The 25,850-nt window shown below is 37.9% G+C and overlaps 1 protein-coding gene across 3 annotated transcripts in view; it reads right to left on the bottom strand.

The window, feature by feature from the left end:
• Positions 1–25,123, bottom strand: part of spidr (scaffold protein involved in DNA repair) — a 173,644-nt gene extending 148,521 nt beyond the window's left edge. For 2 of the 3 annotated variants that reach the window (XM_018094534.2, XM_031903218.1), the window contains exons 1-5: positions 24,965–25,123; positions 23,204–23,359; positions 18,729–18,798; positions 17,189–17,359; positions 15,148–15,311 (exon numbers count right to left, since the gene is read on the bottom strand). In XM_018094534.2, coding sequence (XP_017950023.2) covers positions 15,148–15,311; positions 17,189–17,359; positions 18,729–18,798; positions 23,204–23,359; positions 24,965–24,979 — 576 coding nt within the window. In that variant the 5' untranslated portion in view covers positions 24,980–25,123. 3 annotated transcript variants of the gene reach the window in all.
• Between the last annotated feature and the right edge of the window lie 727 nt (positions 25,124–25,850).

Raw genomic sequence — 25,850 nt, 5'->3', positions numbered from 1 at the left:
CTGAGCTGATGGGGTTAATGCTCACATGACTGCCACTACAATAACTGACAGGCTGCTTCTCTCTATAGAGCACCCACGCCTTCCCCTGCAAACATACACCCATTCCCTAATCCTCCTTTAACCTCCTACGTAAAACCTGGAAAATTCCAGCACACCTTGCAGTGAGAGAAAGGGATCAGCTGCCAGAAACAAAGCCCTGACTCACTTCCGCCCGTCAGTGCAAAAGCCAAGGAATATGCATAGCACACGGCTGTCACGCTATACTCCTCCAGAATAAGCTCTTATTAACCACCCACGTATTGATCTGGGTCACTGCACTGTAGCACATCCTGTGATAAAATACATATCAAGATACGGCAGCAAGGAATCTTCTGGTCACTTATTAAAATAATGGAGCGATATTGTACTTTAAACTCATTGACCTCTTACCTTAAAGTGACAGAAATTAGACATAGGGTTTATATATCATTAAGCTAATACCCCTTTTGTAGAACATTTCCAGTGTAATAAATACAGGTATGGGACCCATTATTCAGAATGCTTGGGACCTGGGGTTTTTAGGGATAAGGGGTCTTTCTGTAATTTGGATCTCCTTGTCGACTAATCTCCCCGTGTGCCAGAGCCCTTACCTTTTACACTGATCGTTCTGTGTCTTATGCCAACAAAACCTTATCACCAATCCCACTTAATGGAGGGGTGCTGCAAGGCTCTCTAAACTTTTCAGGTATGAACTTGAACAAGTTGTCTTAATCACCGAAGCTTATTGGCGTTTTATAAATTAAAGATTTATTTAAAGATCTATTTTAACAAATGATTCATAATTCCAACCTTCTTGTTCTCATTAAAATGCAAACCTATGAAGGTATTCATTCAGTCATCAGTTTAAGGCTTATATAAAAAATTTTGAAGCTGAAAAAAATTAAGAGAACTGTTAAACACTAAAAAAAAATATGAAATAAGTAGTAGTAATAATTAGCCTTAAGCAAAAAATATTTAGGCCTTGTTCAAACAATACAACTGTCCACCTTACAAAAAATAAACTACAAGTACAGGTATGGGATCCATTATCCCAATGATAATTCCTCTTCACTGTAGTAATAAAACAGTACCTTATACTTGATGGTAACTAAAGGTAGCCATACATGGTCTGAAACAGCTGATGACGGCCGCTTATCGACCTATGTATGGGGCCCTCAGAAGGACCTGCCCAACTGTTACTTGGCTGAAAAATTGGACAGATGTCAATTGGGCAGGTTTGAAAATCCCAGCGGGGACCAGGAGTGCATCGGCATATTCCTCACCCCAGCCGGGATTTTCAAACCTGCCCAATCGACATCTGTCCAATTTTTCAGCCATTGGTATCGGTTGGGCTGGGTTTTGATTGTGATCCTCATCCCAACATAAATGCAATTAAAGGAGAAAGAAAGGTAAAAACTAAGTAAGCTTTATCAGAAAGGTCTATGTAAATACAGCCATAAGCACTCACAGAAATGCTGCACTGACTTCTCTGAAAAAAGATTTGTTGTGTCTGTAATTCCTGTGCCAGAGACATACAGCTTTCTGCTCTCTCCTGCTCCCTCCTCCCTCAAGAATACCAAGAACTCACTCCCCCCCCCCTTAGGAATGTGGATCTGAGCCAATCATCAGGAAGCCGACTCATAGTCTAACTAACTGAGCATGTTCACTTGGTCTGGGTGTCTGTGCAGGAGTGAGGCATTATGGAGACAACTGAAGGTATGCCTGCAGCTTGACATTAACTCTTTATTAACCTTTCCTTCTCCTTTAACGAAGAAAGAAAGAAAATCAAAATACTGCACCGTCCACAGCTGTATTAGTTCGTAGACTCAGACCAAGTTAAAACTTAACCTTTAATTAACCATTAAAATATATCAAATAGTTAAAAGTAAGGGGTGCTTTGATCTTCTTTCTTTCTTCCTTCCTTAATTGCATTTATGTTTTTGATCATGCACACCCTCATGCACTCAATTTTTGGTGCCCCATTTATATCTTCAATTTGTCCTCATCCCAACAACCTGCATCCCCTCAATGTGATCAAGGTGGACATATTAGTGAAAGTTCTGCTCGTTCAGTGACGTCGCCAGACAAGCGGATCTTAATGCGTATGGCCACCTTAAGCTGCATGAATCCATATTGGTGGCAAAACAATCCTATAGGGCTTATTTAATGTTTACATAATTTTTAGTAAATAGATTTGTGTGATCCAAATTAAAGAAAGATCCCTTATCTGGAAAACTAGGGATGCAAATGATATCAACTATTCATAATTACAGTGAGAGTGACCTATGCAAGCCATCGGAAGCATTTGGCACCAACTGGGTTTGCATTTTTATAAGACACATACCTTACAAACGTCTACACGGGTGGGTCATATACAATTTTAGTGCCACTGCATAGCAGTAGCTAGCATTTTATATTTAATATATCAAAAGGATTTATTTCTGAATTCTAGTTCCTTCTAAAGACTGATTTGCTAATGGAGCTATTGTTTGTATCGTCGTTTTCCATTTCCCAAGTAACATAACTAATAAGCAAAAAACAACTTGTGTTACAGACCTGTAGGTTTGCGAGAGAAGGTGTATGACATGGCCAGAATGTTACAATTATAAAACTGTTACTTGCTATTTATTGGGATGAACAATGTAAATGAGTTCAGAAAAGCTACGTGAAACTAGGTCAGGCACCAAAATGAACAGTGCACTGATAAAGCCTCTAATTGCTGGGACAGTACTGTACATCCTGAGTGAATAAGCAAACACTGGTCTGTGATCTTCCAAATGAAGTGACGTAAATCATTATGAATAGAGTGAGAACCGCTGAAACTTAAAGCCGAGGCCGTGAGTCATGCGAGTATGAATTTGGCATTGTACAAGTACAGTAGGTACAGAAGTAAAATAAATATGACACCAACACTCTTACATTCACACCAGAACGACCCACCTACTTGGCAGCACACTGCAGAGCACAAGGAACAACAAAACCTGCACACACATCCTTTTTGTCTAGGCTTAAATATAACCAAATAAACTGCATACTGCAGCAGCAAGGAACTTAAATATAAATGAAATTTATTTAAAAAAAGGAACTAGGAAAGATAATGTGGGGCCTGTAGCTACTTGGTATTAAGCAGCCTTCCTTGTAATGTACAGGTATTGGATCTGTTATCCAGAATGTTCAGAACCTGGGGGTTTACGGATAAGGGGAATTTTCATAATTTGGATCTAATACCTTAAGTGTGCTAAAAATAATTTAAACATTAAACAAAAACAATAGGAATGTTTTGCCTAATAAGGATTAATTATATCATAGCTGGGATCAAATACATGTTACAGTTTTATTACTACAGAGAAGAAGTCTATGGGAGATGGCCTTCCTGTAATTCGGAGCTTTCCGGATAACAGATTTCATACCTGTACCAAGAGAAAGGAAACACATTATAACCAAACGTGTAGAACAAGTAGAACAATCATATATATTTTTTTTTTTTTTAATTAATACTCATTGCAAAAGATGCTTATTTTGCCATGCAGTACTGGAGTGAGCTTGTTGGGGTATGTTTTTGTCAAACTCATCTTCCATGTTGATGTGTGTTTAACAGCTTCCATAAATAATCAGAACCAAAACATTTATAATTCATTGGATTTGTTTAGCAGACTGGAGAAGACTTATTACTTGCCCTTCAGTCTGTGCTTCCATGAGATTTAAAGAATGTTACAAATGTTGCATAACAAGCAGGAATACTAGCACTCGGCAATGTTTTTAAACAAAGGTTGTGTAAGTCACACATGCTCTAAAGTCAAACAACATTTACAATTACACTTTATAATAAGCCATGTATACAGCAATCCTCCATCATAAACAGTGTAGGAAAGATTATTGCACCACCAGCCCACTGATAAATACAGATTACTTCCTACATATGCTCCATATTTGGGAACGTTGCAATCTATGTCTGTAGCAGCAAGACCATCCCTTTCAATCAACTTTAGTTTTAGCTTCCCTTGGACAGCATGAGTATACCTTGGTTATAGATGATAAAAAACTAGGCTGAGTAGTAAGGTTAACTACAGGGAGTAGGTGCGAGAGGCTACACAAAACATGTGTTAACATGTTCCTTTACCAAGAATGCTAAGCATTATTTGTATTCAAGGATCTAAATTTATATTGTAAAACAAGAATAAATATATTGCATATAACTGTGAAGGTAATGTAAGAAATGGTCTTAAGGGCTGTGGCGGACGGGGTGATTAGTCGCCGCGCAACAAATCTCCTTTGTCGCAGGCGACTAATCTCCCCGAACTAGGGAGTTTTGTCCATCTTCTTTTCGGTTGATTCACTGCACATGCTCTGTGCTGCTGTCACTTACTGACAATTGCTGCTATTGAGATGCTGAAACTTTAGGCTGGCGCAGTAAGTTTAGTATATAAAATATAGCATTTTAGCCATTTTTAGGGTTTAGTTCTCTAACTGTTTAGATACAAAGCTTTATAGAGAAGGTAAGGGTCAGGCCTATCCACCATATTTAATAATAGTATCCCATACAATTTAGGCAGAAGGCAGCTAAATACAATAGTGGCCAAATGTAGTGGTCAAGAATATACCATAAAAAATGCTATAATATTTTGCTGTTCCATGGTGGTATTTACCTCCCTTAATCAGGCTCAAACCCCCGAAGGGCAGTCCTACTGAATATTAACTATAAAACTCTATATACTTTTTTCTCTTTTTAGAAGGATAAAGTGTTGACCTAGCAACATTTTTCATTCATCACAATCTAACACACATTAATAAGCTTGGGAGCCTGGATACACTTAACCAGAGTTTCATTTTTAAACATACAGAAACAGTATATCAAGGGTACAGTGTGAGGCAACATGTATCTAGTAATTAATGGGTGTGTGGAAAGATATGAAAGATGAGAAAGTGTTTAGAAACAAGGCAAAGGTGAATACAATCTCCAAAGAATATCTCAGACTATGGCATATACATGTTAAACATCACATGATAAAAGGGAAGACAGATAAGGAATGTGTGAAAGGTCATATTTGACCTGAGAATGGAAAATATGCCACACTCTAAAAGGCACAGGTGCCAGTGATTTGTTTGACCAGTATTATATCAATACTCACTCTATAGGTCATTCAAGGCTTCAACATGCAAGATACTTAACTAGAAAAACAGCTAATTGCATGCAAGAGACTTACACATTTAGATTTTAGTTGTCTTACAAAAAATTTCCGTTATTAATTGAATGTTTATGGCCAGCTTTACCCATTTCGCCTTAACAACCAATCACCATGGTACGAAAATTGTCAAGACAATAAATTGGAGACCAAACATGGTCCAAAACTCATAGTTTGTTTCGTACGATCATATTGGTGCATGTATGCCCAGCTTTACCTAGAAATATGGCTAATAATGTGCAAGAGACTTAACTAGAAATACGGCTAAGGTCTCACAAGGCAATTTCTCTTCCAATTGGACCCCATGGTCTCTGAGCACTGACAGGAACAGCGCGTGCACACTAAAGGGGTCAATTTGGTTCTTGCAATGCACACCTGAGCATTTTCAGGACAAAAATCATAATAAAGAGCCAGGCCTTTAAAGCTGTGCACAGAAGCTTGCCATCATGGCTTTTGTTAAACCATTTTGTCAATGACTCTCCACATTCTTAGCATGCTCTGGGTGTTGTAGAGAGCTAGGCTTTTTGTGAATCATGAAGCAGAAAGAGAGGTTTAGCTGTCATAGAAGCCAATGCTATGGGGTTAATCTTTAAATTCTGCTAATCAGCCTTATATGCCTTTCATAAAGGTTACCAGCTCATCTCAAAATTAAGGAACACAACTAATCAATGTATGTTGCAGGGCTGCAATGATTGCATTTAAATTAAATTGCAATCAGTGCAGCCATTACATTTGGATTGTTAAGATGGGTCCCTGGATTTTTAAGTGATCTGGTAACCTTATTTCATATTCTACATATACTGTAAGTTGGGACAAATGGTTTCCATTGGCGACTCCTATTGTTGCTGGTGGAAAGCCTTTTTTGGAGCGGTTTGTCGCCCCCCGATAGCAGAGATCAATCGCGGACGACTCAACCACTCCGTGGGTTCTTACACTAAGGGCAATGACACACAGAGCTATTTGTAGCCAACTACTTGTTGCAGCTACAAAGTTGCCTGCCCTAGATCTCTGCTGCAGTGGGCGACTAATCTCTCCAAAATGCTTTTCCACCGGCAACAATACAGATCGCTGCTGGAAAAGCTTACGCAACGCTTTGGTTTTCCAAAATTTTTACAGATTCAGTTAGTCTGGTGAACAATGTATAGTGGTGCTTGAAAGTTTGTGAACCCTTTAAATTTTAAATAAGTGTGACCTAAAACATCATCTGATATTCAAACAAGTCCTTATTATATTTATTCATGCATTTATTGAAAAACATGATCCAATAACATATCTGTGCGTGGCAAAAGTAAGTGAATCCTTAGTATTAATATATCATTTGAAGGTGAAATCAGAGTCTGGTGTTTTCAGTCAATGGGATGACAATCAGGTGCGAGAGACCCGGTTTTATTTAAAGAACAGCGATCAAGCAATGCCTGATCCCACATACAACACATTTGTGGCTTGAACAAAGAGGTGTCCGAAGGCCTCAAAATTCTCTCTAAAGAATTTGCACTACATCAGTTTTAAAATTTTGTTCACAAACTTTCAAGCACCACTGTATATTATTCACAGACATTCTTTGTCAGGGTTCAGTGGGGGCCATACCATTGCACTTCTTTTAGCTACAGATAGTTTTTTTTAATACTGCTGTATGAATTCAGGAATGATCAGACACCGCTCTGAGGGTACAACACGATCACCTGCTGCCAAAGTTGCAACCCCATTCTAAGTCAAAAATAGAAAAGGCTTGTAATACCGAAATCTATTTACCATAATCCAGTAGGATAATTATTATGCTTATTGAGATCTTGTTAATAATAGTTCAAAAGTCATAACTCCTGTGAAAGAGTGCATTCTTCTTAATTCAGGTTAATGGCTTTTATTTTACAATGTCAGATTTTCAACACTTTCTCAACAGCTATTGATTTCCTTATCACTCTTTTTTATGTCACCGTACAGGTATACAAGCTGGGATACCAGCTCTAATCACTAACAAGATACAAAGTAGGAGATGTGGGTGTAGGTGAAAGGAACATGTAAACATATTGCAATGTTCATAAACACTACTGAACAGAACATTTTATGGGCAGAGAACTGCAGGAACCACAAAAAAATATTCTAAAGCTTGCCATATATGTTAAGATTTTCAAAAGATCTTTTCGTTATCGTAGGACCAAGCTTATCTTGAAACTATCATTTAAAAGTATGATTTGCCCATCAATGAAAATGACCATTATAAGTAATATCGTCTAGCTGAAGCTAGGAAAACTACCTGCTTTGGTCCTGCTAACAACTAGATCATGGGCTAATTTCATTGTTAACGATCAAACGATTTTCTGACTGATGCTGGATGAAAAATCACTAGATATACGATCATTCAGTGCTCATTAACCTTATGATAATTTGACAGTTTTGTCGGAACTGAAATTGGTTGTTAGGGAGAGGAAAATCTTAACGTATATGGCCAGCTCAAGTTAAAAAAGAAGATTATAGCTGTCTATCTCAGCTGCACAGACCCTAGGGACAAAAAGAATTTCTGTTAACTGCAAAAGTAATTTGTGGACAGACAAGAAGCTACATAAATGCAATACACATGGAGTTGAACTCTGAAAATCATCTGAGGCTACTTTATATATATATATAAGCAAGCAGCATCTGAAACCACATGTGGTAATTCCTCACAGAAGGTACCCCCTGATAGCTTCAAAGGACAGAGATATATTTTAACAATAGTTAAAGATAAAAATGGGGATTCAATTACATTTAAGGGCAACCCGGAGACAATGGAAGAGAAGAGCAATTAGTGCTTTTATAAAGGAAGAGTAACCAATACAACAGCTCAGTTAATATAATAATGAAATAAAGCATTTACACGAGGAAAAACTGCTGGGCACAAAAGTGCCATGAATTTTCATAAATAAAAGTTAAGTATTCAAATTAATATAAGGGTATAAACAGGAAAAAGGACATGCCCCCACATAAGGGGAGAGTAGATCTGGAAGGTAACAGCATACAAAATATTTTGAAGGGAGTAGAATATGGTGGCACTTTTATTAAATGCATATAAGGCACATTGGTAAAGTAGAAAATAATGTCAAGATAGTTTTTAGAGATCAGATCATTTTGCAGTCTACAGACATCAACTAAAACAGGGTCAGGAACTTTGTGAACTGTACTAACCCCAGGCTTTAATCTTTGCTAGGTACAGGGCTTCCTATTCAGTTTCTCTCTCTATTTTGCCTGGGACTACTGTGCACCTCACTAATCAGCATTACTCCTTTTGGAAAGAGACATCTTTTAAGCTTTTGATTACACAGCAGCCAAATCCCCATATTAGTTTCTGCATGCTTTCATGCGATGCATCAATTAGACATCTGAAACTAGTTTAGCCTTTGCAGTTCATGGGTTTTGCAGAGATTCCAAAAAACATTTTATTCCCGTGTTAATGGCAAGAATACTATAATCCTATTGTGTGGATTAGATGACTTGGCATACATTAAGAATGCCAAATGCAAATTAGCCCAGATAAATGCAAAAATACATTTGAAATGTTCTTCCTGCAGATAAATAAGTTGAAATTGTTTATTTTAACAGTACCAAGTCACCAAATATAAATTAAGAGAAGCAAGCATGTGTGAGAGAATAGCCATACACAGCTGCTGATTTGGGTCCTTTAGACTGATTCGACAACTTATCTACCACTGTAAAGGCTGCCCTCGACGGGCCTACTCGACCAAGATCTGGCCTAAAATTGGGCAGATCTCAATCGGACAGGTTTGATTTTACATCAGATCAGGGACTGCATCAATGTGGTGCCTATGCCCGTTGTAGTAATTCTATCATTTGGCCCTAGGGCCAAACAAGCGGATTATCACTCACTTAGGTGGGCATATCGGGAGCAGATCTGCTTACTTGGCAACCTTGAAATGAGCAAATCCTTTAGGGTACGAGAGAGCAACAGATTTCATTCCACTCAACCTGCATTTAAAAGTTAAACAGAAAAGACACAGAAGCCAAGATGCAAAGCATCACAAGTCCACTGGCTGCCAGCAGTGTCACAGCAAGGATAAATCATTAAAAAGAAAAGCTGCAACATACTGTACATATTTACATTTCTTAAATAACGTAAAAAAACAGGGTCTCAACTTCTATGCAAAAACAAAGTTCCACCATCACCCCTCAGCTCCAAGCTGTGGAGCTATGGTTTAGTACCTTCATTTTTGCCATAAAAGTATTTGCCCAATGCTTTTATATTACCGGTCTGATCCCCCATGTTCCCCTATAAGGGGGCGGCCATATTTGTGCAGCAGGAGGCCGTTAGCATTAGAAGCTGTAACTGTCAGGCTGAGAAGGGACAGTCAGGTTGGCAAAACAGTCAGGTTTAGGAACTTCAAGTAACAATTATTTACAAAAGCAAATCTCTCAGTGAAATTCAATCAACATGACCTATAGGCAACTTTTTATGTGCATTCATATTTTGAGTCATTTATTAGAGTCAGTATCCCTTTAAGGGGGAGATTTATAAACGTTAAAATGTATTTTATTTCTGAAGTTTTTCTGCAGTTAAAGAACTCAAATTCGAGTTATGGTTATTTATTAAGTGCAAAATATTTGAATGTAAAAATTTGCCATCTAAAAGCTTGTTTCTATAGAAGCCAATAGGAGTAGTCCTAGGCTAAGTCAAGCCATGTTTTCAGACTCGAGTTTTTTTGAGTTCTTTGAGTTTGTAAACTCAAAAAATTTGAGTTTTCCTTATTAATAAATAAGTGTGCATTTGATATGGGAGTTTATTTGATTTAAAAAAAAAAAACAAACTCAAACTCACAAACTCGAAAAGTGATAAATAAGCCCATAAATGTTACAGTGTGCTGGGAACTACAATGCAGTAACATTAAGAACCACAGGTGGGTGTTTACGCATCTGCTGCTTTGGGAGGCTAGTATCATCATCATAACCGACTGCTGTAAATTATGCAAATATGAGCTATGACCACATAAATTTGGTTTTGATGTCACTAAAATAAAGAGCATTCTGTACATTGTTGAATCAGATCACACTATACACACACAAAGTTGCATCAACAAAAAAACTAAGTGTGTATGTGTATTAATTAACATACCCTGCTATATGACATGATACAGAAACGGCTTCTTAATACCCATTACAGGTATGGGACCTGTTATCCAGAATGCTTGGGACCTGTGGTTAATATTGAATAAACCCAGTAGGCTTGTTTTGCCTCCAATAAGGATTAATTATATCTTAGTACTCAGCACTGTTTTATTATTACAGAGAAATAGGGAATCATTTTTAAAAATTTGAATTATTTGGTTATAATGGAGTCAACGGGAGATGGCCTTTCCATAATTCAGAACTTTCTGGATAATGGGTTTCCAGATAAGGGATCCTATACCTGTACTTGATGTAAAGTGTAAAAATTTTCTATTAGATTCACTGAAATAAACACAGCAAACTGAAAAAATTAGAAATTCTTGATTTCCCACAATTTATATGTAAATCAGGCAATTCAGCCCGTAGCTTACAAAAATACAACAACCTCACTTTTATGGCTTGTGTCGGTCAGCAGCATTCCAGTTTTTACTAGAGAGTTTCAGTACCGAGAACTTGGACAATAAATAATACAGGATGTTTAGCTTCTAGTCCCTTCAGTACAGAGGAGCAGACATAACCAGATTTAACTGCTTTGATTATCATACAGGCAGCAGCACTTTGGTTGGGAACCGGAAGCTCGGATAATAAATAACCAGCAAATGCTAAAAAAAACATCTCGGAAGTAAATGTGAGCGTATGTACCGTGCCCAAAGGGCAAACTCCAGCCAGCAGAACCTGTCTGTGTCATCAGCATCACTTCCAGCAACCCATGGCACTCAGCCAGTCTCATCCTAAAAGAAATACACCCACAAAAAACTATGCACAAAGAGAGCAATGAAAAAGCAATAGATACTTGGCAATTCTGTCAGCACTTCTACCATACTCTAATCTTTATTAGGGATGCACCAAATCCACTTTTTTGGGATTCAGCTGAACCGCCAATCTTTCGCAAAAGATTTGGCTGAATCCAAATACTAATTTACATATGTAGATTAGGCTACAGAAGGGTTAAAAGGAACCACGTGCTGCATACACAGTTAAAGATTCTCAATTTCTGTGCTTATGTGAAAAAAAGTCATGATTTTAAAGATTTGAATTTGGTTCGGCCAGGCGTGTGGATTCCACAAAGTCCAAACCCTGCTGCAAAATGCCGAAGCTTTGCATTTCCCAAACGAAATCCTGGATTTGGTACATCCCTAATATGGCCACTAACGCAGTGGGCCAAATTAGGAAGATCCCATTTTTTGTCGTCCCCTGGGCCAACAAACTGGATCATAATAGTAAATGCTAGAACAATTAGGGGAGGGCATTGACTAACGTTCATACTTATTTCCCTATTCTATTTTTTCCAGCTAAAACTCCAATTTTTCAATGGAAAAACTATTTTTATGCATCAAAACAGCAACAAATCCAAAAGTAAAAATTTGGCAACTAAAAGTTGTCAAGGTTGTGAAAAAGACGATGGCAGATATCCGCTTTACAACTGTAAGATCTTTCTTTGCTTCAAGGTTTTAGAGGTTTTTATGAATTTTTTTTTTTGCTTCTAATCAAACTAAAATTCTTATAAGCATGAAAAATTATACAAAACACAAAGGGCTTATTTATCAATTTTTAAATTGAATTTGAGTTTGTTTTTCTAAATCAAACACGCATATCAAATGGTTGCTTATTTATTAATAAGGAAAACTCATTTGAATAAAAAAAACTTCAATACCTCAAGTTTTTCGAGTTTACTTGATTGTAATCAAGTATTGTTGTGCGCTGTCACCCAGAGGCAATTTCCTGAGTGCTACAAAGTGCCCTTCTACCATAATTCTAAAGGTATTGTAATCCAAATTACAGAAAGAGTCTGTATCCAAAAAAGCCCAAATCCTAGCACAATCCCACTAACATTGCAATCTGCTCTTCAGTCTAAGAATCTCATACATCTAAAACCTTACTGAAATGTCAAACTGCTTAAAAGCAATTACCATGAGTAAACCTAGCGCTATAAAGAGATTTTATTTATCTTCTACAGTTTGCTTGCTTCAGTAGTCTTTCCAAAGTCATTTTTATACTTGTGTTCATGAATTCAAGGCTTTGCAACAAGGTTATCTACATACATCAGTTTCTCTACAATATTATTCAAGGGCAATGGCAAACTTGGGACTGACTGCTTTAATATTCTCTGGGAAAATGACTGAAGCCATGTGCTTCCCACTGACAGCAAAGGAAAGTTGTTCTTTGGCAATTCAGAACTGTCTGATCTCCATGATTTCTTCTGAGAAGATTAAAAAAAGCAACAGTGCCCACAAGGTAGCAGGTGCAAAAATTGTAATAGTATTAACTTGTTCAGCCACAATGTAGCCTTAATACCATTATTACAGTTACCATTATCACTCACTACAACATAAGAGTGTATACACCAATTATACAAAGGGCCCTGCTAAAGAATGCTAACAAAAATGTAAACTGACTATTATAGTCATACTGTTCCTTTTTATTTTTGGCTTAATCAACCTTTGCCGTTAAAGTTTTAACTAAGCAATGTTCCTTCTGGAACAGCAGTAATTTTATGAATGCAATAACGGTCATTTAATGTGCAGACACTGGAAAGAATCTGTGCTTATAATGGGCTGCTCAGTTATTGCCTTCACCAGTACATACCACAACTTGTTTATGGATTGGCATCTCTGTAGATGTATGGTCATATATACTTAAATATTTTCCCCAATAATTCTCCTTATACAACCACTTCAAAGTCAAAGTCATAAGATGACAAAACACAACAAAGTTACAAGCTACTGTGAAAAAATGTAATTTTGTAAACAGATCTTTTAAACTACATGAACTGGATGATTGCAAGCTAAGGTGAATAAATGTTCACCTTATAAATGCTCAGAAATATGCATTCTATAAAGTTTGCCCTAGGAAAGCCACAACAACTACAGTGGGAATTATGAATGCTGTGTGTTAAGCAAATACTATGTATAAATTCTGACATTAAATGGATTTAAAATACATAACAGCCTTTTGCAATATTATATATATATATAAAAAAGACCAGCAACACCGAGTTATATTCCAAAAACAATCAATTGTGTATTAAAAACGCATGAACAGCCAACGTTACGTTTCGGTCCCCATTGAGAAAGGTCCGAAACATAACGTTGGCTGTTCATGCGTTTTTAATACACAATTGATTGTTTTTGGAATATAACTCGGTGTTGCTGGTCTTTTTTGGATATTTAAATCATTTACCTTGCACCCGAGCTAAGAGCTGAAGCAGAGTGCCACCCTGGGTTCGTATATATTATATATATATATATATATATATATATATATATATATATATATATACACACATGTACACATACATACATATACACATATACACCCATGCTCTTGATTTTCACCCAGTGAAACCCTTGCTCAATCAAGCTCTAAACTTTTGGCCTAGAATTATTAACTGTGTGGCCATGTGATTATAATAGTGATGATATATTTCCACAACTTTCTTTACATATCCCACCATTCTCCCTACTGATTCTTATTCTGATTGTGAACCTGATGAGCTGAATCTTTGAGCTGCTGCTTTTTCTTTACCAGATTACCCTACAAAAATTTTATAGTGGCATCCATTACATTGGTCCTGCCCAAACGGAGCTTATAATTTAGGTCCCTATCATATTCACACACACTAGTGTCAAGTTTAGCAGATTTCTAACAGACCACTATTAAGAAGACATTTTTGGAGGGACTTTGCAGTTACTTTTATGGGGATGTGCCAGATCTTTCATCTACTCTTAAGGCCTCCCACCCCATCCAGTATGGTTCAACTTTTCTACCTCATTTAAATAAACTACTAAATTTTTTTACTATAAAATGACTAGCCCAATTAAGTATTAGGCAGCACTGCCTTGCACTATCTGCAAGGAGTTTGTATGTTTTCCCTGTGTCTGTTTCCTCCCACACTCGAGAAGCATACGGCAAAAACATACTCCTTGGGAGCCAATTTGCACCATCAATCGCACCAAGCTCTGCTGAATTACGCGTGCTACTGCTACTTGGCTCTCATTAAACTTATTCCACTAAATCAAAGAACATGTATGAACGAACTGTCTGATATTTTACTGGCTATGGTACACAGTATATGGTACTATATTTTGTTAATTACTATTTTACATAATACGAAGCACAAACATTTAATAAGACTAATGCGAGAAATGAAAGGGGATCTAACACAAAACATGCAATGTACACTTACTGAATGTAACTCCTCTGAGTACTTTTATAGTTTACAAACATTTTATATTTTTAGTGGTTTGTGAAATATTAGCAGTCTTAGAACATTTTAGACTGCTAATAAAAGGCTTTCAGCTTAACAGCTCTCTTTGAAGGCCATATTGTCAGCAACCCTAACTGTCTATGTACTTTCTATGCACTCCTAACCCATTAGTGTTGCTGAGCCAAAAGCCTGGTATTAGTAATTAAAAAATCTCAGAAACTGCTAAAAATAGAAAATGAATGTAAATTGCAAAAGTGCTCAGAGAAGCACTCCGAGTAAGTTTACATCATATCTTTTGGGTTTGGATCCCTTAAAATGATTAAAATTTGACCATTACCATTGCTCCAAGAAAATGCACGAGTCCTGCACCAGCGCATAAACATTAGAGGCATTTACCAGCAACAGTACATTTGCAGAGCACCATTACACCAAGAAAAGAAAAATGAAATACACAAGCATTTACAATTTCTATGTAACATTGCTGCCCTCTACTGGAAATCTAAAATATAACCTGCTATAAGATAATTTTTCTTAAAAAAAAAAAAAAAAAAAAGCACTATTAAACAATACCAGAGATTTACATACTTTAGAAGATTCAGCCCCTTTCAGTAGCTGGGATTCAGTAGCTTTGCTGGATAAGGACTCAGGATCAGATATTTCTACAGCACTTTCAGCTGCATCTGAAAATGTCCTCTTTTCCTCTTCAGAATCACACTCATATTGCCAGCCAGTGATCTCAGGGACATCATCTAAAAGAGCACCTTAAATTCAGTTTACTGACTCTCCAGGTATCTGCATACTTCAGTATTGGCTTTGAATCATCATGCTGGTGTTCATTATAACTGCAGTTTGTTAAACACAGGCCCTGGGGTGCATAAACCATTTCTAGAGGTGTATAAAGTATTTTTAGTATTTAGACCAAATAAGGTCAACTCCATTTTCTGCTATAAACCTTGCAGCGTTTGTTGGTCCAAAAATACTGCAATTGAGATCATTTTATGACTTTTTAAAACTTATGATTAACTATTAATAGTGTAATTATTACTCTACTGTAAATTCACAAATGTAATCAATGGCATCAATTTTGCCATGGCAAGAAGACTTCAGTAGATATTTTTTAATGGATACCATCATGGGTGAAATTGTGAACATTTCAAAAAATTTAAAGAAAAGTGATCCAGCTCTATTGATTTTTTGGAGGGCAGTTATTATTGCAGATAATTAGTAACTGTTTACAATTTTATTTGTAAATATTTATGTTCTAAAAATTGGATAATGATTTCAATAACCTCATTTGTTGTTAGTTTTTGAGCTAAACAAGTAAATAGAAATAACTTCATGTTTAGTCCTTGAGAGGTGGGTGATTACATTACCAATACACAACTCCCTTCCTTCTCCCTTTGTTTTTACTGCAAAAGGAGGATTATTCTGGTGTGTTTTGGGTCATTGTCCTGCTGCAGCACCCAAGATCGCTTCAGCTTGAGTTGACAAACAGATGGCCGGACATTCTCCTTCAGAATTTTTTGGTAGACAGTAGAATTCATGGTTCCATCTATCACAGCAAGCCTTCCAGGTCCTGAAGCAGCAAAACAACCCCAGACAATCACACTACCACCACCATATTTTACTGTTGGTATGATGTTCTTTTTCTGAAATGCTGTGTTACTTTTACGCCAGATGTAACGGGACACGCACCTTCCAAAAAGTTCAACTTTTGTCTCGTCAGTCCACAAGGTATTTTCCCAAAAGTCTTGGCAATCATTGAGATGTTTTTTAGCAAAATTGAGACGAGCCATAATGTTCTTTTTGCTTAAATGGAAATCTGCCATGCAGGCCGTTTTTGCCCAGTCTCTTTCTTATGGTGGAGTCGTGAACACTGACCTTAATTGAGGCAAGTGAGGCCTGCAGTTCTTTAGATGTTGTCCTGGGGTCTTTTGTGGTCTCTCGGATGAGTTGTCTCTGCGCTCTTGGGGTAATTTTGGTCGGCCGGCCACTCCTGGGAAGGTTCACCACTGTTCCATGTTTTTGCCATTTGTGGATTATGGCTCTCACTGTGGTTCGCTGGAGTCCCAAAGCTTTAGAAATGGCTTTATAACCTTTACCAGACTGATAGATCTCAATTACTTTTGTTCTCATTTGTTCCTGAATTTCTTTGGATCTTGGCATGATGTCTAGCTTTTGAGGTGCTTTTGGTCTACTTCTCTGTGTCAGGTAGCTCCTATTTAAGTGATTTTTTGATTGAAACAGGTGTGGCAGTAATCAGGCCTGGGGGTGACTACAGAAATTGAACATTGAATTGATAAACCACAGTTAAGTTATTTTTTAACAAGGGGGGCAATCACTTTTTCACACAGGGCCATGTAGATTTGGAGTTTTTTTTCTCCCTTAATAACGTAAACCTTCATTTAAAAACTGCATTTTGTGTTCAATTATGTTATCTTTGACTAATAGTTAACGGTTTTTGATGAGCAGAAACATTTAAGTGTGACAAACATGCAAAAGAATAAGAAATCAGGAAGGGGGCAAATAGTTTTTCACACCACTGTATATGCACTGGTAGTGTAATTACCTCCCTCACAAAGGCCAAGCATTAAGTGGCTTCATTTCACTCTTCTGTAAAACTTACCATTAAATTGCTTCATAGAGGCAGACAAATCCATGGAGTATGATTTTCCCTTATTGCGAGAGGATCGACTAGCAAATCCAAGTCGGGAATTAAATTCTTTACTTCCATCGTTTGATAACTCACTGTCACTGGAGCTCCACACAATACGTGCAGGATTGTTATCGTTACAATCTGGAGCAGGAAACATTCAAGGCAAATATTTGTATGTACAGGATTATAAAACATGACAAATAAGTAAAATAATGAATGACAGGAAATGTTGCTTGCTTGGGCTAATGCCACACTGGGTGGCTACTTGGCCAAAATTCAGCATGACACTGCTCACTTAAGTTTTGTGGCAAATTCCGCTAAGTGTGGCTGCACCCGGGCCGAGGCAATGGCTCCGGGTGCAGCCACAACTATCAGATTTTTTAAGCCCAGGGACGGATTCTCAGGCCAAGAATCCGCCCAGTGTAGCACTAGTCTTAAGCAAAGCACTTACTACAGCGTTATGGCTGCTCCATGCAGCTGTTCCAAGTTAGCCTTTTATCTTAGGCTAATGCCACACGAGGCATGGGCAGATATTTTTGGCAAGCGTAAAAGTGTGAAAACGCAAGATAATGCAAAGTCTCGCGTTTTCATGTGTATATCGGCTACATGTGCCTGCACCCGAGTGTATCTCATTCATTTGGGTGCAGGCACATGTAGGAGGCGTAGGGCGGAATTTTCAGCAAGTGCTTTTACGCTTGCCAAAAATATCCGCCCTACGCCTCGTGTGGCATTAGACTTAAGTGTAAGGAGGAAGACCAGAGAGAAAGCTTATCTGTCTGTAGAACACTCAGAAGTTGTGAAAAAAAATTATGGGTTGGATGGGGAAGAGTCGCCCAACCATAACCTGTAACTCAGATACTGTGATAAAGTAGTATTACATGAAAACATGTATCCAATATTAAAAAAGAAAAAAAAACAGTAAACATCTGATTGCTGGTTGCTATAGGTTACTGTATTAGAGCATTTGACTGGTAAGTCTGAGCATTATTATCCTTATTTGGAACCTGAATTTTTTGGTTGTAAAGAGCAAAATACCTTGCATTCAGTATTTGCTCAATCGTGACCAAAAGTATTGTCCTCTGTGATCCAATAAGTGCCTGGTGAAAAAAGCAATCAAATCTTCCCTCATTTCCCCCACTACATACGTGATCAAATCAACCTCCAAATCACCCACTCACCCATCCTGTTAACATACCAATATTACAGGCAACTTATTCCAAACATATCATCATTAAAATTCCCCAATCTGGCTTATTTCCTGGGGTAGATCACTTCTCAGACAAATTAATGTTTACAAGCTGACAGTGGAGAGAAAATACTATATATAGCACAAAACATTCCATATGACAGAAGGACACGTCTGACCCATTTAACAATGAGTCAGGCTAGTGATATATTCTATTTACGGTTAAGGGTTTAAGCACTTTTTTATGGCCACACATGTTACAAGCAGTTTTACATAATTCATACATAATTCATACAAGCATGAGGTCAGAACAGTACTATTTACCTTCATCATAAACAGGGGTGTGTGCTATGGGCTTGCCAAGCAGAGTAGTTCTTTCCGATGAAGCTGCTGCCTACAGGATAGGAGAACACAAGAGAGTAAGAGACATAGAATGCAAAATTAAAGCAGCGTTTGTAGCATTAGTGCTCATCACACATTTAGTAGGACTTTCCAGCACCTATTTCTGCAAGAGTCAATTTGGTTGCATCATAATATTCAATTAAACAGATTAGCTCTTTACACTCTACATATAGAACAATACATTTACAGCACAATAGATGCTATCTAATAAGTCATGGTTACTTTATCTGATTTGGGACCCCAGGGACTTTCAGGAAAACTTAAGGTGGCTACGCACGTGGCGATTTTCGAACTTTTGTGCGACCATCGTTCCAATCCACCACTGACGTTCAGGGCTGAAACATCAGATATGGAGGTAGAAACAATAGGATTTCTACCTCCTTCTGCCAATTCAGCCCTGAAGGCAGATTTTGCTCAGGCGCCTTCTATGGCGCCCAATCAGCGAGTCGACCGATATTAGCAGCCTCCTGCAATATCGGTCGCCTCGCAGAGTTGCCATACGCGCACCGAATATGGTACGAAATGAGGTTTCGTACGATATTATCGGTGCGTGTATCGCCAGCTTTAGAGAGGCTTACAGATGTCTTTATTAACTATCATAATGATTGATCCTTCAGCCAGGAGATTTCAGTGATAGTCTACTGGGAAGGGGTGGGGGGGGGGGGCTTTATTGCAGCATTTAAAACATTTGACACTGCCCTTAAGGAGATACTGACACCTGAAATTAAAACTTGAAAATTTGGATCTCCATACCTTAAGTCTAAAAATCATTAAAACATTAAAAAAAACCATTAGGATTGTTTTGTTCATTATATCTTAGTTAGGATTAGGTACAAGGTACTGTTTTATTATTACAGAGAAGGAGAAAATCAATTTTAAAATATGAATTATTTGATTAAAATAGTCTATGGCAGACGGCCTTCCCATAATTCAGAGCATTCTGGATAACGGGATTCCGGACATGCCAAGACATCTGAAAACTATGATCACTGATTTTTCTTTTTGTATTTTTTATAATAAACTCTTTTGTGGACACACTAACTACTAGTAAACATTGTGAACATTTAACTGACTTCTCACAACTACATTTGTTGCTCTTTATTTTATACTTAAAGGAACACCAAAAAATAAAAGTATTTTACAGTTATGAAAATATAACGTACTTTCACCCTGTGCTTATAAAACTGGTGTGTACTATAATATCACCGTTTAGGTAAACAAGCTACTGTGTAGCCCAGGGGACAGCCATTTTGTCTGAAAAAAAGAGAAAAGGCACAGGCAGATAACAGATAAGTAGACAGAATCCCATTGTATTCTACAAAACTTTTCTGTTATATACTAAAGGCCCCCATACACGGGCCGATTTTTTACTGTCAAACGACCGATTCCCGAACGATCAGATACTATCGTTAAGTTATTGTATAGTTGATGGTGTGCGAACGATCGTCGGCCCACTAATCGACCCAACATTATCGTCCCCAAAATCGATCGGCCAGGTTTAAAAATTTTAGTTGTTTAACGATAAAATTTGCCAGTTGGTGTGAGTGTCAGACATTTGTCTTCGAACGATTGTTCTCTGCGCATGTCATGATTGCCAGCAGCGGAAGTCAACGAACATAAATAAATAAATACCGCTTCCGCCACGACATTGGATCGTACGTATTTTACGATAATGATACGATGAAATCTTTTGCAAATGATCGTTGTTCGTGGATGGCGTATCGTATGGAAACCCGATCGCCATACGATCATTTGTCGATATAATCGTTTGTCGCACAACGCGTGAAATCGCCTCGTGTATGGGGACCTTAAGTAACCTGTGCCTTTTCTCCTTATATTCAGACGAAATGGCTGCCCCTGTAGCTACACAGCAGCTTGTTTAACTAAAATATAATAGTACAGTGTATTACTGAAGCAAAAACACAAGTTTCACCAGTGCAGGGCAAAAGTACATTATAATTTCATTACTTTCATTTTTTGTGTTACTGTTCCTTGAAATGTAGAGTTACTGTTCCTTGAAATGTGGAGTTATATTAAGTTAATAACCACTGTATCAGTACATGAGGGATGAGCACTAAATATTATAACACCTATTGTTTTAATGACAGAATTCTGACAGTAAAGCCTTGTTGGCAAACCTTGTTAAAATTACTAAATTAAAAAAAGACCCCGGCACTGTTAATTTACTGTGGGTGTGTTAGATCAGCTCTAATTAATGCCATAGAACTTGGTATGTAAAAAGCTGCTCCCTGCCTAGTCTATAGACCCATAACCCTCCATAGACGTACTTGTAAGAAGAGTTTCTAAGTATATTTGAGAGAGAACAAATACTTTACCGTGACCAAACAATTTTAGGTAGGTCGGTAAGGTCATGCACTAGTGTACCAACACTATGGTGTCATAGTACTGAAAGTATAACCATTTTGCATGGGTTTTACTGTGTGCTCCAGCTTTCTCCTATACTCCACAAATATACAGGCAAATACTGGCTTCTGATGAAACTGATCAGATGGTGTGTGCAGCGGGACCTTACACTGTAAGCTCCAATGTATGAATGAAGAACAATCTGTAAATCTAGTATAAATAAATTTAAAGCAACTGGACTTGTTTGGTAACCAGTTGGAGCTTAGTGATACCTAAAATGTTGGCAATATGTAAATAAAGGTAAAAATAATATTCTCACAAATTGTACGTTATGTTTCTTCTAAGAATAAGTTGTTAGAAAGGTAGTAAGTAACGAAAGTGTTTTAACACTGCTCTACACATAGTAGATTTTATGGCAATTTTCAGTTTAAGAGGATCAATATTAATGTCTAAATTGTTTGCTATGCATTTTAATGCATTTAATTCTGGGTAGTCAGTCCATGGTGTGACAATAGTGACACCTACTGAATGCTGAATAGTATTGCTTTTTTTGTATGCAGTACCATAACCTATACTTGAGAAAATGGAATGGTTGTATATCTCACAACTCGAATATGGTCATATAATTCTTGATAGCAGCAGGAACTGGTGCTGGCCATGTTTTTAAACTCTCTCCTTGTAAATGTCGTTTAACATTGTTTAGAACATTGATTTTTAAGCCAAATGATTTATAAATGGGTTATATAGATTAAACCACAGTAGAATTTTAGAAGATATTCATTGTTAGTTTTAAATAAAATCTTGGATCCCATAGTCTGATGCCCCTATAAACAGAGTTAGGAAAACCTAGTTAAGTAAGCCAGGCAACCAGCTAGTTGTTCAGATCCCAAAATGAACAGCTGCAGAACAAACAAAAAAAAAAAACATAAAATAAGATGAAATACATATGGCAATGTGATGTCGGTTTATATATATTATATCAGTGAGGTAAACTTCCCTTTAACATTTTCTCTTTGTCAGTTAATTAAGAGCTAGTGGACGGTTAAAGACACAAAGAAATTAAAGGAATACAGTCATGGAAAAACATGTTTTTAAAAATGCATCAGTTAATAGAGCTTCTCCAGCAAAATCCTGCACTGAAAATCAATTTTTCAAAAGCGCAAACACATTTTTTTATGTTTAATGTGACACGTGCTTTGATAAACTTCAGCCACACTTTACTGCTGTGCTATAAGTTGGAGTGATATCACCCCCCTCCTAGCAGCCAATCAGCAGGACAATGGGAAGGTAGCAAAATCCCAGTAGATATCAGAATAGCACTCAATAGAAAGAAATCCAAGTCTGGCTTGGGACTCCTCCAGTTACATGGGAGTAGGAGAAACAATAGATTACCTGAAAGCAGTTCTAATATGTAGCGCTGGCTCCTTCTGAAAGCTCAGAATCAAGCACAATGCACTGGCTGCCTATACACTAATTCTGTTGGTTCAACAATAACATTTTAAATGGTAGAGTGAATTATTTGTTATGTAAACAGTATAATTTAGAAAAAAAAGTACACCATAAATATCATGACAGAATCTCTTTAAATGGAGGCCTGAAGGATTATAATTTTGTATGCTGTAGAGTATGGTCTGAATTTATACACAAATTAGGCATTCCTGGTAAGTACAGACAGACTTTGTAACATGCCCCCTTTATAGGAAACTGACTTGCTTTGTTGACAAAGACAGGGCACAGGTAAACAGATAACCATTTCACTAAAGCCCATTTAGAAGTTATGTACCTTCTGAGTTGTGGGCCAATGCAAATTCCTCTATTATCCACCAATATGGATAGTTATTAAGTACAAGTTACTATCTAATTATTACAGATAAGAAAAACAAATCCGTAATAAAGAATTGCTTGTTTAAATAGGACTCTATATGAAATGGTAATGCTGTAATTTGAAGCTTTCTTGATAACAGGAATATTAATAGAATGCCATGTACAGAAACCCACTCAGACTGGAAAATGAAATCAAATGTAGTTTTTACCTTTTCTTCTTGGCAGCTGTAAAATCCATCCCCACATCTCTTCCATGCTTTACTGAGGGAAAATGGCTGCAATGGCTGCCCTCCGGTTGACTTTTTCCCTCCGGACCACACCTCATCTGGAAAAAATGCTTGTACTCTATCTCCAGATCTCTTCCTCTAAGAAAAAAAATAAATAGATCAATAAAATAAGCATTATATTAACAGGAATATATTCAGTGAAAGATTATGACTTTATTAATCGTCAGTACCAGTTTGCCTAACCAGTGATCCCCAACCAGTAACTAGCAAGCAACATGTTGCTCACCAGCCCCTTGGATGTTGCTCCCAGTGGCCTCAAAGCAGGTACTTATTTTTGAATTTCTTCTTCTTTGGTTGCACAAAAACCAGCTGTACTGCCAAACAGAGCCTCCTGTAAGCTGCCAGTCCACATAGAGGCTACCAAATTTGACACCCCCAGGAACTTGTTTATGCTTGTGTTGGTTCCCAACTGTTTTTACATTTTAATGTGTGTCACAGGTTAAAAAAGTTGGGGACATTTACTAATGCATAGTAGTAATAAAACAGGTGAATTTATAACTAACATCAAACTACCCGCACAAGTGATGATGCAATGTTCTACTTTATTTACCTGCTTATTTCACTTTTTTTTATATACATATTGTATAATTTAAAACCACTGCAACATTATTGCTGTAAACTTTTCTTTATTCACCAATAAAAAAACGTTAAAGAGAAAAAGGTTGGGGACCAATTACTATTGGGGTATTTTAGACTCTCATTTAAGCTGTTCTGTTACAGAATACATACACCTATATGTTTCTTACCTTTTCCTACAAACAACTTACCAGAAAGCAAAAGTCGCCATACATGGGCCAATATATATATATTTTTTGCCTGAACTATACTCATATCTGATTATATCAAAGATTAGACTTGGTTCTAATTGTACTGGGCCTAACTAGTAACTTCCAATTACATTCTTGATTTGACAGAGCCCCTTAACTTGTTTTTTTTTAATTTAATTTAACTTGGGCATTTTAATGTATATATTACTCATTAAATACTGTTCATCCTTTTATCATTATGGATCAGTCTCTCCCCTAGTAGTTTACCACAGAATAAAAAGCACAAAGGTTGCCTAGGTGTAGTAATCCATAGCAACCAATGAGATGTTTGCTTGCAGGCCTGTGACCAGGAAATGCTAGCTGCTAATTAACTGCTATAGGTGACCAGACCTGGGTAAATTATGTGCCTGTTGTTACATAGCTGCAGCCCTTATTGGATTCTCACACACCAGGGCCAGTTGTATCAGGGGCCAATAAAGCTGCCTGTATATTTAGTGTGTGGGAGGAATTCTGTAGCTAATGATTACCTTCTCTAGTTACTGCTAATTCTGAGGATATACCAAGCACCCTCCCCATGCAACAACTCTCACATCTCCTAGATCACAAGCTCTTGGGCATAGGAACCTATACCTATCACTTTATTGCAAAACGTTACATATAACCTCAAGCTTTAGCGGGATTTATATTAACTGTGAAGGTGCCGGGTACAGGTTAATTATGTGCTGGTACAGCAGGGCAGCCAGGAGTAGGGCAAGAGGGACAGGGGAAGCCCATATGTCTTCAGAGCGATTCCCATTGCCTGTGTCACTGCATTTCCTACAATCCAACCAATGACAATGAGGCAGACTCAGTCCCCAGCTGGCGAGGAGCGCACCGCTCGTACCAACACGAGTACGGAAACAGGGGCAGCAGTTACCTTCCCCTGGGGCATCTCTCATCAACGAAACCGCTCCGTACCCCCAGGAGGGCGCTCTCCAACTTCCATTTGCGGCACTGAAGGAACTTTCACTTTATGCAGTTCCTGAGCCAGCCTGACGTCCTCTTCTTACTTATCCCTCTCTTGATTGGCCAACAATTTCCCGCGAAAGTTCCAATGCGTTAGGCGGCTTGCATTGAAAGGCGCATGCTCAGAACCCGTCTTGTCCGTGCCCAGGCATTTAGCGCAGTACCCAAGCATTTGGCGCAGTACCCAAGCATTTGGCGCAGTACCCAAGCATTTAGCGCAGTATCCAAGCATTTAGCGCAGTACCCAGGCATTTAGCGCAGTACCCAAGCATTTAGCGCAGTACCCAAGCATTTGGCGCAGTACTGCACTGTACCGAGGCATTTAGCGCTGTACCCAGGGCCGGGCCAAGGTATTCTGGCACCCTAGGCAAAGACTTCAATGCCTCCCCCATCCTGCATCTATATAATTTCCCACCTTACCATTAATGGTAGATATATTATAAAACATAGATCAAGGCAGGCATAAAAATCCACATAACCCTTATCAATTTGCGGCAGTCCCCAGTCACAGCACAGTCACACATATTGCCCCAACCAAGGCCCATATAGTCAGATAGCACTAATTAATGTGCCTTTTTGTCATCATTTGCCCCCCCTTCCTGTTTGCCCCATGTACCTGTGGCAGGCTGCCAGCAGCCATTTTATTGCCATCATATTGCCCCATGTACCTGTGCCAGCAGCCATCATATTGCCCCATGTACCTGTGCCAGCAGCCACCATATTGCCCCATGTACCTGTGCCAGCAGCCACCATATTGCCCCATGTATTTGTGCCAGCAGCCATCTTATTGCCCCATG

The sequence above is a fragment of the Xenopus tropicalis genome, chromosome 6 (genome assembly GCF_000004195.4).
Source record: "Xenopus tropicalis strain Nigerian chromosome 6, UCB_Xtro_10.0, whole genome shotgun sequence".
In the NCBI taxonomy this organism is placed as follows: Eukaryota; Metazoa; Chordata; class Amphibia; order Anura; family Pipidae; genus Xenopus; species Xenopus tropicalis.
Note: the sequence above shows the minus strand (reverse complement) of the source record. Positions and strands in the feature narration are given on the sequence as shown.